Source organism: Rana temporaria, chromosome 10, assembly GCF_905171775.1.
Source record: "Rana temporaria chromosome 10, aRanTem1.1, whole genome shotgun sequence".
NCBI lineage: Eukaryota > Metazoa > Chordata > Amphibia > Anura > Ranidae > Rana > Rana temporaria.
The window spans coordinates 50,882,736-50,896,646 of NC_053498.1; the positions used below are offsets into that span (position 1 = coordinate 50,882,736).

General features: G+C 41.6%; 1 protein-coding gene across 1 annotated transcript in view; it reads left to right on the forward strand.

The window, feature by feature from the left end:
• The window catches only part of LOC120916562 (U1 small nuclear ribonucleoprotein 70 kDa), a 44,147-nt gene that overhangs the window by 12,711 nt on the left and 17,525 nt on the right, over positions 1-13,911 (forward strand). Inside the window, exons 2-5 of the mRNA XM_040327610.1 lie at positions 4,139-4,294; positions 4,797-4,859; positions 8,700-8,754; positions 8,855-8,919. Of these exons, the coding sequence (XP_040183544.1) occupies positions 4,148-4,294; positions 4,797-4,859; positions 8,700-8,754; positions 8,855-8,919 (330 nt within the window). The 5' untranslated portion in view covers positions 4,139-4,147. The remainder of the gene's footprint in view (positions 1-4,138; positions 4,295-4,796; positions 4,860-8,699; positions 8,755-8,854; positions 8,920-13,911) is intronic.

Below are 13,911 nucleotides of genomic sequence, written 5' to 3' on the forward strand. Positions count from 1 at the left end.
ACTTTAGAAAGGGCATGATCTAAAGGGGCCATACCGTGACTGGCGGCTCCCGCACGCATGCGGACCCATTCTCCGGCTCACCAATCGCAGAGTTGGTAGGGGGGGACATCCCCTTTTGCCACCCATAAGAACGATCAAGTGGAGGAACAGCTGGTATGATCATTCTTATGGTGTAGGGAATCGCTGGCTGAAAATGCCAATATCTGAATGATGCCTGTAGCCGCAGGCATCAGTTAGATATACCACCACAAAGCCGAAGACGTAATATGACGGCCTGGGGATGGCAAGTGGTTAACCACATGCCGACCGCCGCAAGCAAATATGCGTTGGCAGAATGGCACGGGCAGGCACAAGGATGTGTGTGAGAAAATATATATATATATATCTATCCCCTTTAAGAAGTGGCATTGTGGACACGCAAGCTCCGTGACTCTGACCGCGGGCATACCCACGATCGTGTCACAGTGAGAAGGGGGTGGAATGCTTATGTAAACAAGCATTTCCTTGTGATGGGACAGTGTACACAGCTTCCTGTAATCGGAAGCTGTGATCACTGTCGTGTCACACATAGCCCATCCAATCTAAAGTTAGAACTCATCCCTAGGCACACTTAATCACTTCAGCACCACCTTCACTGCCGGTGTCATTTTTACAGTAATCGGTGCATTTTTATAGCATGACAATGGTCCCAAAAATGTGTCAAAAGCGTCTGTGTCTGCCACAATGTCGCGGTCACGATAAAAATCACTGATCACCGCCTTTACTAGTAAAAAAATATATTAATAAAAATGCCATAAAACTATCCCCTATTTTGTAGACGCTATAACTTTTGCGCAAACGATCAAACACGTTTCTTCTCTCCAAAAATATGCAGAATACTTATCGGCCTAAACTGAGGAAAAAAGTTTCTTATTTTTTTGGGGATATTATAGCAAAAAGTTGAAAATATTTTTTTTTTTTCAAAATTGTCGCTCTATTTTTGTTTATAGCGCTAAAAATAAAAAACGCAGAGGTGATCGAATACCACCAAAAGAAAGCTCTATTCGTGGGGAAATAAGGACGTCAATTTTGTTTGGGAGCCATGTCGCACAACCGTGCAATTGTCAGTTAAACAACGCAGTTCCAAATCACAAAAAGTGGCCTGGTCTTTAAACAGCAAAATGGTCCAGGGCTTAAAGCAGTGGTTAAAGCACATTGTGCTTCTGCAGTGTCATTTGTCCAATTCTGTGCTTCAAAATACCTGATGGTTCCTGCCTGTTCCTGTGTCCCCCTAAGTGTGCTGACCACAGTAATCATGGTTGCTGATCCATGATAACTGGTCAGTTTGTGCCTCCATCATCCTGCAGTCTCTCCCTCTCCTTTCTACCTGCCAATCTGCTCCCCTCCTGCTATATTGTGTGGCTGTAAAGTCACACTGCATAGTCACTGGAATTCCCTCTGTTATGGTAAGCTATGTTGCACAGTATTTGTGTTTGTTTAAAATTATGGCTGATCGGGAGCTGCGGTGGCTTTAACACGATTGGCACTGCGCTGACAAGCCATTCACCTCTGCAGCTAGGGGTTCAGATCCTGGTCTCAGCTACATGTGAATTGAGTTTGGTGGTCTCAGCCCAGCTCCCGGTGGATGTGCTATGCGAGGTAAGCCTGCGCTAAGTACGCCCACCCCCCCTCCCACAGAAACCACCACACTTACACGCACTCGAAATTGGGTTAACATGCACGCACTTTGACCACGCGGTCTCTAAAGAGAGACGAAGGACTAACGGGGCTGGTTGAGCGGGCTAGATCCTCTCACTCCCTTATAGCAGTGGTCATCAACCTTGTCCTGCAGGGCCCACTAACAGGCCAGGTTTGCAAGATAACTGAAATACATCACAGCTGATATCATTTGCTCCTCAGTGATTGCAGTATTCTAGACTGCATCTCCCCAAGGTAATACATAAAACCTGGCCTGTTAGTGGGCCCTGCAGGACAGGGTTGATGACCACTGCCTTATAGGGAGTCCCTCTGCCCCATTGGGCTTCAAAGCGGAGCAGGTAGGGCGAGCTGTGTGGGAGGACCACCTCACACACCCACCATTGCCACCTGGGGCATGGAGAAAGGTGGCAGATTGCCTCTGGGGGAGGCCTGCCTACTCCCAACTCCTGCAGTCCGGCTCCTCTCTCGAGTACACGCACAAAATACACTTTAAAGAAAAATAAAATAAAAATAATTTAAAAAAATAAATACAATTATGGCTGATGTCAGAGGGGAATCTCTGCCCCTTCTGCTGTGGTCCTCAGATAGGGGCAGGAGAGTGGTGGGAGGTCCGATGCTAAGGTGAGTACTTGGTCGTAAAAAAAAAATGTGGTATTGGGACAACCCTACTTTTAATAAACTGTAACAAGTGGATCTGCGCTTTAAAGTGGAAGTAAACTCTCCCCCTTAATAGACACTGTACAAGTCGCTGTGTGCAGATGTATCCTAACCTGCTCGGTTTGCTTGTAATCTGTTTACTTTTGTGATGTCAGCGACGCATGCGCATAATTCTCCCTCATTCAAAGCCTACTCATAAAGTCATCCTCTCTTCTGTGCTGACTGCACAGAGATCCTGTGAGATTTATGGGACTTGTAGCATCACATGGCACAGGAGTGGAGATCGGCTGCATCACACAGCGGACTGTGCTTGCGCAAGATGACAACTAGGAAACACAGGGTAGAAGTATAGGGCACTGCGGACCCGGAAGACATTATTAAGCATGGTGCTGGTTTCTCCTGGTAAGCAAGAATTTTAAAACAGTTGGAAAATGGGAAACATCCAAAGGGGTTATTAACGCATAATGAGTTGGAATGCTTTATTACACCGGCATTATTAGGTAACAGCATTTAAGGGACAGAGTTTACTTCCTCTTTAACCATTTAAGGACCGCCTCCTGCACATATGTCGGCAGAATGGCACAAGCACGTACCTGTACGTCCTCTTTTAAGTGCTCAGTCGCGGGCGCGACCCGGCCCGAGTGTCCGGACCCGATCGCCGCTGGAGTCCCGCGATCGGTCCCCGGAGCTGAAGAACGAGGAGAGCTGTGTGTAAACACAGCTTCCCCATTCTTCATTGTGGCGCTGTCATTGATCGTGTTCCCTGATATAGGAAAACACAATCAATGACGTCACACGTCCAGCCCCGCCCCCTACAGTTAGAAACACATATGGGGTCACACTTAACTCCTTCAGCGCCCCCTAGTGGTTAACTCCTAAACTGCAATTGTCATTTTCACAGTAAACAATGCATTTATATAGCATTTTTTTTTTCTGTGAAAATTACAATTGTCCCAAAAATGTGTCAAAATTGTCCGCTGTGTCAGCCATAATGTCGCGGTCATGAAAAAAATCGCTAGTAAAATAAAAAAATTATTAATAAAAATGCAACAAAACATCCCCTTTTTTGTAAACCCTATACATTTTGCGCAAACCAATCGATAAAACGCTTATTGTGATATTTTTGGTAAAAAAAAAAAGGTAGAATACGCATCTGCCTAAACTGATGAAAAAAATTGTTTTTGTATATTTTTGCGGGATATTTATTATAGCAAAAAGGAAAAAATATTGAATTTTTTTTCAGAATTGTCGCGCTATTTTTGTTTATAGCGCAAAAAATAAAAACTGGTGATCAAATACCAGCAAAAGAAAGCTCTATTTGTGGGAAAAAAAGGACGCTAATTTTGCTTGGGAGCAACGTCGTACGTCCGCGCAATTGTCGGTTAAATGCGCGGGAGTGACGTCATCGCCGCTCCAGCCAATCACAGCGCTGGAGCGGCGATACCCGGTAGACACGCTCGGCTCGGCATGGACCAGGTAAGTTCCCTACCTCGTTCCGAGGTAAGTATTTCATAATGAGCTAATATGCGGTGCATACTAGCTGATTATGGCTTTTGCCTTGCAGGGTTAAAAAAAAAATGTATATGCAGGTTTACAACCGCTTTAAGGTTAAATGGTTTAGGCTTTAGAACCACTATAAATTTGGAAATCCTTCTCGGTTTAAATGGTTTACTATCGGGTATTTATTTTTGAATTTGGTTGCTTTTGACATTCTGCACTTTATATTTAGCTTGCAAAGAAAAGCTAAATGTGTTCACTGAACTATATATTTTTTCTTTACTAGGTCTTCGAAATGACGCAGTTTCTGCCCCCGAACTTGTTGGCTTTGTTTGCCCCAAGAGATCCAGTTCCATACCTGCCGCCTTTGGATAAACTACCTCATGAAAAGCACCATAATCAACCATACTGTGGAATTGCTCCTTATATTAAAGATTTTGAGGTAACAACAATAAATAAAAATTAAGTGTTGGCATATGAAGAATTTTGCAGATATACATGAATTCTGATGTGCAGTCACTCCCCTGGTTTGCCCTGTCTTTGTAAACTCCAGCTGTGAGATTTCAACAGTTCCTGGTTCTTTTCCTACCTGTATGGAGTTTGTTTTAATTTGCTCTTGGATATTCCTCTGTCCTGTTCCATTTTCTACAATTTATAATACCAACAAAGTAGAAACCACAGAAGGTGTTGGTTATCTGGTAACTAAGGGCTTGCGCACATCCTGTTCCTTTAGATGCACTTCTCTGAAAACCACTGGACATGTATGTTGTGAACAAGGCACATAAATGCTTGTAGTGTGCATCAAAATGCAGCTCAATGAACATGGTGGGAACAAGCACATGGTTGGAACTTTACTTCAGACTGCCCAAAGACTAAAAGACAGTTTAGAGGTTTTCTCTTCATCATAGCAGCCAAAATTTGCTGAAATGTTCTTGTTTCTGTAGGACCCCAGAGATGCTCCACCACCCACTAGGGCAGAGACCAGAGATGAACGGATGGAAAGAAAGGTAAGCTGTACAAAGATGTATAAAAATATAAATCGGTACCGTGCAAGAGTGTGAGATGCTTGTGTATTAAAAAAAAGTTTTCGTTTTTATCAATTGGGCTACAAAGTTCATAAACGGGGGGGGGGGGGGGGGGTGAATGTACTCCAATATTTGGAGTGTGTCCACACTTTGCCTTTAAAACCTCATCACTTCACCTAGGTACACTTGCAAACAGCATTTTTATGGACCTCGGCAAGTGCGTCATCTAGGAGCACTAACCAGTTTTTCTCTGGATTTGGGCTTTCTGTTGCTTTGTCTTCATATACCGTATATACTTGAGAATAAGCCAAGTTTTTCAGCCCTTTTATTTTTATTTTTTTGGGCTGGAAAATGACCCCCTCGGCTTATACTCAAGTCTGTACCTTGCCCATTGCAGAATCCTATCTGTGTACCCGAGTCTGTGACATAGACGACGGCTGTGCAGTTTTATAAAATCGCGCTCCTCCTTGTGCTGTGATAGAAGAGAGGGCGATCGTGATAGGCGGAACACTGAACAGTGTTTTCTCGGAAACCGAGTGTTCCGCCTATCACGGAACAGCACAATGAGTGTGATTTATTTTTTTTTTTTTTTTTTAAACCGTCTATGTCACAGACTCGGGTACACAGATCGGATTCTGCAAATGGGCACGGTGAGGTTAGGCTGCAAATGTGCATTGTTGACCATTATCTCTGCTTACCGTAGCTGCTGCATTCTCGCCCTCGGCTTATACTTGAGTCAATAAGTTTTCCCATTTTTTTGTTTTTTTGTGGTAAAATTAGGTCCTAGGGTCGGCTTATACTCACGTATATACAGTATTTCTAAACAGACTTAATTTTAAGATTAGGTCTGTGTGAGGGCCATGCTATATCCAGGACTCCTTGTCCTTTTTATTGAAGATAGTTCTTACACTTTTTGTATGTTTAGGGTTATTGTCCTGCAGGATGAATTTTGTACCCAATAAGAGCCCTCCCTGATGTATCTGCCTGCTCTTTTCAGCATTGAGGAAACAGCCAGATATTTCAAATTTGAAGTTGTCAGCAGCTGTTCCCCGCCCCCACCCACCCCATCACCACACTTCAGTTCTAGTGTTTTGTATGCATTGGCAATTGGTTTAGCCTTTCCACATAAGAGGTATGACTTTTTATCCTCAATTCCTCCATGAGGCTGCTTCTGACAAAACTTTCTAAACTGTAGATGGGTGTATCTGGGTCCCACATGTTTCAGCCGAATTTGTGCTGATTGGGCCACTGGATATCTGTTGTTGTGTTTTTTTTGTTTTTTTTTTCTTCATTTGTTGCATGGTTTCTCTAGTTTACCACTACTTTTTCATTCCTCAACTTTGCCCATTTGTGCTTCCTTTAGAATCTCATATGTTCCTTGAAATTTCTACCTGTGAGAGACCATAATTGATTCAGTAAAATCACCTTGAGGTTGAGCCAGGTTTTTAACCACTTGCTGACGGCCGTACGACTTTGTACGGCCGCAGCGCGGCTCCCAATCTCTAACAGGCCGTCTTTTTACGGCCGCCCCTTTGCACGTTCCCCGCGCGCGCTCCCGAGCGCGCAGCGGGGAACTGCTGTGCTGGCCGTGTCCCTTGGACACAGCCAGTCACAGATCGCCGTGAACGGCCAAACGGAGCGGCCGTTTCCTAGGCGATCTGTGCGGCCAATGAGATGATCTCATATGTTTACATATGAGATCATCTCTCATTCCCGGCTCTCGCAGACAGCGGTGCTGTCAGGGGAGAGAGGAGACGGATCTGTGTCTCTTGTACATAGAGACACAGATCGGTCACCCCCCTTCCCCCACAGTTAGAACACTAATATTAGGGTACACATTTAACCCCTTCCTCACCCCCTAGTGTTAACCCCTGCCAGTCACATTTATACAGTAATTAGTGCATATTTATAGCACTGATTGCAGTATAAATGTGAATGGCGCCAAAAATGTGTCCGATGTGTCCGCCATAACGTCGCAGTCCCAATAAAAATAGCAGATCGCCGCCATTTCTAGTAAAAAAATAAATAAATAATAATTCTGTCCCTTATTTTGTAGGCGCTATAACTTTTGCGCAAACCAGTCGCTTATTGAGATTTTTTTTTTTTTTTTTTTTATTTTTTTTTTTTTTTACTAAAAATATGTAGAATACGTATCGGCCTAGACTGAGGATAAAAAAAAAACGTAAAAAAAAAATTGAGCTATTTATTATAGCAACAAGTAAAACTTTTTTTTTTTTTTTTTTTTCAAAATAAGCTTACGAACACTTCTAATATAGAATCTGAAGCCTGTGTGAACTGGGCCTAAGGGCCAATTCACACCTGTGCAATGCGTTGGCTACAATTTACATGCGTTTAGGTATTTTGTTATGGCGCTCTATATAATGCGTGTGAAATTACATAAGAAAATGTAGCATCTAGGTTTTTTGTTTTGTTTACGCACTACCCCTAAAACACACAGGTTCTAAACAAGGCTATGATATGCAAGTGTACTTGGGCAAATTGATTGTTTTAAATGCAAGTGTTGGCACACTAAATTTATTTATTTTTAATTTTTTTCCCCTGTTTATGCACATGTAGATTAATTGATAAAACGGACTATTGCATTATTTGTGACATTGTGGCTTGCTATAGTATATTGTATTTTGCATGCAGTGATGACTGTAAGAAAATGCCTTTATGATGATTTTATTGTTTTTTAGAGGGTGCAAAATTTCTGGAGCTTCCCAGCATCCTAGATTCCCCCCGGTACATATTTTATGTACATGTATTGTATTTTTTATTTTTGGTATGCTGATTTTGTTTTTGAGTATGACAAGTCTTTGAGATTTTAAGTTAAATAGCCATCATTTCAGTGGGTAATGTCCTGCAGAATCAGTGTGTAAAGTAGTATACGATAAATGTGTACTTGATAAAGGGACTAGGGCCGAAACAACTAATCGATTATGAAATTAATCGATTACAATTTTCATAATTAATCGGCCAGTAACATAATGGGGTTAAAAAAACGAAAATTAGCGCTTTATAGTACAAAAAAGCAAATCGCTACTGTAAATATTTTTTTCACTGTCCCACAGTAAAAACTTAATGGGACACGTTCACATCCATGATTTTTTTTCAGCTGCAGCGTATTTGGAAAGGGCAAGGACTGTTTTTAACGCAAAACGGTGCCTTTTTTTTTTTTTTTTTTTTTATTCAATATACTTCAATGGAGAAGCTGCAGAAAAGCATGTAATGTGTTTTTGCGGCAATTTGTGTTTTGTAATCTGCCCAACAACAAATTGGCCCACAAAAAATTTAAAATGCAATTTTTTTTAAGGATATTATCCAATTAAATCGATCGAAACAATAATCACCCAACTAATCGATTATGAAAATAATCGTTAGTTGCAGCCCTAAAAGGGACCACTATCTGTTGTATTATAAGCTGCCACAACTGACAGATTTGTAATGTGACACAAGATTATAGCAGTTTTATGTTTTTTAGGCTGAACAGTGCATTTAAAAATATCTGTCCACCCCTGTATACTAGCATCTAGCATTTTTGGGGACTCCTGTAATGAGATTTCGCCAGCAAATATTGGTGTTTTTGTTGAACAGAGAAAGTGGATCTTTATGCATCCCCTGTTAATCTCCTTGGAATAAGAGTATGGCCTAAAAGGCAGCTGGGCACAATGTAGAATGGACAGTTTTTAAAAGTTATGATGGTTGCATAGGGCTTTACAGTTAATTTAAGCTCACTGGTTTGCCAAAGGGGCTGGTAAGTTATGACATTTACATTGTTCAGTGTGTATGCCGATGTTTATTTTGAACACATTTTTGCAGAGGAGAGAGAAGATCGAAAGACGACAACAAGAAGTGGAAAGTGAACTGAAAGTTTGTAAGTGCTCATCACAATTAACAATGGCTTTTACTGTATTTGATCTTGCTGATATATTAAGATTGAATCCAACGTGTCACTATTTCTCTTTTGTCTCAAGGGGATCCTCATAATGATCAAAATGCTCAAGGAGATGCCTTCAAAACACTATTTGTTGCCAGAGTGGTAAGCTTACTGTTTATAATCTTTTCAGTCTTAAGGCCTGTAGACACGATACGAAAATCGGAAGCAAACATTAGTCTGATCTGCTAATTTTCGGATTGTTAGTATGGTGACTTCGACAGTCTATTCCAATTTTTTTTCATATGACAAAAGCTGGATGGTGCAGACTATAAAAAAAAAAAAAAATATCTCGGATTTGAACACAATGTCGTTTTTTTTTTTTTTTTTAATGTTTTTTGTCCAGAAAAAAAAATAGCATGCTCAAACTATAGAATACACACAACTATTCAACATGTCTTTTCGTACAATTTTTTTGTATGGTGAGTAACCTCTTCACTTTTGACATGAGACGAGCCTGCAACAAAAACAAACGGTCGTCAGAAAATCTGGTTGTGTTTTGAGGCTTTATTCCATTATAACTGCAGCAAAAACAGCTGTAAAGTTTGTAGTCAACTCTGGTGCGATCAGGTGATCCAGCAGCTCTATTTCCTCTGTATAAGTCCCCTTTCACACATGCGGATCCCGTAAGGATCCGCTTACTCGGCGCTGATCGCTCCGTTGAGCCCTGCTGAGCCGGCAGATGACAGGTCTGTGCACACTGTGCAGAGACAGACCAGTCAGATCTCTGCTCTCCTCTATGGGGGATCGGATGAAAACAAACAGTCTGTTGGTTTTTCATCCGATCCGCCGGATGGATGCAAAATAGGGTTTGCCTCCGTCACATTTTAGCGGAGAGAATCTGATGTCAGAGGTATATGGAGCGCCCGTTCAGTTTTTTTCAGGCGGATCTGAACAGTCCGCATGGGTGAAAGGGGCCTAGGTTCACATACATGTGGGTGGTTCCCCGCTGAAGATTTGCACCTGTTTCTGCAGCTGCAACCACCTGCACAGAAACACAGCGTTTTTTAGGAATACCAGTAGCTGGCCTTACCTCCCACTTTAACTTATAATTTCACTTTTTATTTTCGGGTTAAGGTTTTGTAGTACATGGTGCAACCATTTGTTGGCTAACCTTTAAACTTGCGAAGTAAAGCCAATTCTGCTTCCACTTCAGTTCGCCTGGTACAGTGTATGAAAATATAATAAATAGATGAACAATATAATTATGTATCTGTTATAGAAAAAGAAGAAAGCCCTAGGGCTAACTCTGCGCTAACAAATAGAGGAGTAGAAGGAATATGGTGAATAATAAATCGATGAACAAAGCAGCTGGCACTAATGTTCAGCACAAAAAAAATCAAATACAATGGGGTGCAGCGCTAATTGGTGAAAAATTGTTTACATATAAAAAGAAAAATGTAAATGCGTGACTAGGTTACAATTGATTAACACAGCATCTAGTGAATAAATGACAAATGAATGCTAAAAATACCAAGGGAAAAGGTGTAGACCTAAAAAGAGAAAAGTTGTGTGAAAAGAACAAAGACTAATGCAAAATCCAATCCAGATTAAAATACAAAGTCCATAGAGGATTATTTTCCAAAAGCAAAATAATTGCAGAAAGACAGTATGTGCCACCGATCTTCCCAAAATCAGAAGTGCCTTGAAACACCCAATGGTGTGGTAGCCTGCTTACCGAACAGCCTTGATTGCAGTCTTGCCAAGCATAGGGACTCAAGTCTCCCCAGTACAAATCAAAGGCAGCAGCAAATGATCCGAGGGTACTCAAAAATAAAGAACAAAAACTTCAATAGTGCAGTGTTTGTTCAATTAATTTAATGAGAGAAAGTAATGCACTTACAGCAGCGATGTTTAAGTTCAGCGTTGCATACAAATCATGGGAGCCGCGGTGTCTCCGTCAGCTTATCCTTCCTGTGTATTCATAAAGCCACTGTCTCAATGGATAGAACGTAATGACTTCACCGGCACCCTATGCACGTTTCGTCGCTAATGGACATCTACGGGGGTTTGGCCATGTCCATTAGCGACGAAACGTGAGTAGGGTGACGGTGACGTCATCATGCTCTATCCATGTTTTTATTTTCAAGAATAATGTACCTAGGTTGACGGGACTAAGAACCGAGTGATCAAACACTGCTGATGGCTTGTTCTCAAAGCTCCATGAGAAGACAGCTGAAACTGTTGTGCAGTTTATTCTAATTAAAGTGTTACCCCCCTCAACATTTTATATTATTGATATTTCAGTTGTACCATGTACTTGTATGAAAAAGTAGCCTGTTCTTTCTGTGCAATCCCTGGTGTTCCCGTCGGTCCCTCCTGCTTTCCTATTAAAAACTGACCATGCTAATTGCCTGTACACAAGTTCTGAAAATTGTTTATCAGATCGTGGGGTTAATTTTTTTTATTTTTTTTTCCTCCCTCATGCTAGTCTATCAGAAATAGAGTTTTTACTAAAGTGAAAAATTTAGAGGTTTTGTAGTGTATTTTTGAATAACTGTACTGATTAAATGAAAATCGAATGAGAAATGTTCATGCTTGTCTAATTGGTTAATATCGGATAAACAGTTGTGATTGGCTCTCGAAAGCTGTGTACGAACTATCATATTATCGTACGATCGTTTTCAGATTGTGTGTAAGCGCCATAAGCATGAGAACACACTGTGGTCAGTTCTCTAGCTATGCTGGAAATGCTGCCTGCTCTTCAATGATTAGACATGTCCTAACATGTGCCCCCCAACCACCCTTCTCGGCTTTTATAAGGCGATTGTTAACAATCGCTTTTAAAGTAGATGTAAACCCTCACATATACCCAGTAAAGTGAACAGCCCCAGATGGTACACAGGGATAAAACAAATCTTTTGTAATCTATGTACAGAAAGTTTTCAGACCCCCTTAAATTGTTCACTTTGTTATATTGCAGCCATTTGCTAAAATCATTTAGAGCCCTTTCACACTGGGGCGTTTTGCAGACGCTTTGGCGTAAAAAAAAAAAAAAAGCATGTAAAGCCTTATCTGCAATCCCAATGTGAAAGCCCGAGTGCTTTCAGAGACCTTTGTGAGAGAGGTAAAGAACCCAAAGATCACTGTGGCTGAGCTCCAGAGATGCAGTTGGGAGATGGGAGAAAGTTGTAGAAAGTCAACCATCACTGGCAGCCCTCCACCAATGGGGGCTTTACGGCAGAGTGGCCTGATTGGAAGCCTCTCCTCAGTGCAAGACACATGAGAGCCTGCATGGAATTTACTATAAAAAAATAAAAAACACCTGAAGGACTTCAAGATGGTGAGAAATAAGATTCTCTGGTCTGAGACCAAAATATAACTTTTTGGCCTTAATTCTAAGCGGTATGTGTGGGGGAAAAACAGGCACTGCTCATCACCTGTCCAATACAGTCCCAACAGTGAAGCATTGTGGTGGCAGCATCATGCTGTGGGGGTGTTTTTCAGCTGCAGGGACAGGACGACTGGTTGCAATTGAGGGAAAGATGAATGCGGCCAAGTGCAAGAATATCCTGGACGAACCTTCTCCAGAGTGCTCAGGACCTCAGACTAGGCTGGAGGTTTACCTTCCAACAAGACAATGACCCTAAGCACACAGCTAAAATAACAAAGGAGTTGCTTCACAACAACTCTGACTGTTCTTGACTGGCCCAGCCAGAGCCCTGACTTAAACTCAAATGAGCATCTCTGGAGAGACCTAAAAATGGCTGTCCACCAACGTTTACCATCCAACCTGACAGAACTGGAAAGGATCTGCAAGGAGGAATGGCAGAGGATCCCCAAATCCAGGTGTGAAAAACTTGTTGCATCTTTCACAAAAAGACTCATGGCTGTATTAGATCAAGGGTGCTTCTAATGCTGAACAAAGGGTCTGAATACTTGGGACCATGTGATATTTCATTTTTTTTCTTTTTTAATCTGCAAAAATGTCAATTCTGTATTTTTCTGTCAATATGGGGTGCTATGTGTACATTAAGGGGACAAAATAAACTTAAATGATTTTAGCAAATGGCTGCATTATAACAGAGTGAAAAATGTAAGGGGGTCTGAATACTTTCCGTACCCACTGTATAGCTGTCTTCATTTCTATGTACTGTTTAGAAAGTGCACGTACCAGTTAGATTGTCTTCCTGGTTGGCACTGCAGTGAACCCTGAGCATACAGCCAAGACAGCTGATAGGAGGAAAGGTGCACCCCCCCCCCCCCAATAGGTAGACTTTCATCTCTGTCCCTTGAATCGTTCAGCACACTGCTAATTTATAGCATCCTCCAACACAACTCGGGCTGCTTTTACGGTACGTGCACTTTCTAAACAGTATATAGAAATTAAGACGGCAGATATACATTTAAAAAACCATATGTAGGGAGATTTGTTCTCGTCGCATATGGATGTGATGAGAACTTGTCAGTTATCAGGCTGATGACACGGGACTGCTATGGGACATGTGCTTTGAAGAGAGATGAAACACTGCGGATGTGTGCCCAGCTCAACTTTCATGAATCTGGTTTACGTGTAATTCTCTGCAGATTGGGCAAGACTGCTAATGTGTTTAGGCCAACAATTGTAATTGGACCTCTTGCATGTGATACTCCTGTTTGAGCATCTCGCATTTTAGTTCCGCATGAGATGCAAATGGACATTTTGCATGCATTAATGCAGATTTATTTTCACCCTGAAGAATTGCAGTTTATGGCCTTGGCAGCAACCTGTGTAGAGTAGTAGCAATATGTGAGTTGAAACACCGAGGTGCCCTTTCAAGTACAATATCTGGTAGAAGGTTGGAAAGTGCAATTTTGCATGAAATATTTCATCTACCTTAGCCATTCCCTAATACCATTCTCACCAGACAAGAAAATGTTGAAATACATTTTATAGCCATCACAAGGACCGTAGTAGAAGTGACGTCTACAAGCTCCTTATTTTTCTTGGTAATACAGGCAACAGAAAACCATAAACTAATAGTTTGGGCCTCATTCACACTAGAGCATATTACAGACACTGGTTGAAAGCAACAAGAGTAACTTTTGCAGCATGTGTACCCCCCCCCCTCCAGCGTCTACCTCTGCAGCTAAAGGGGGTAGTGATTGGTGATAAGT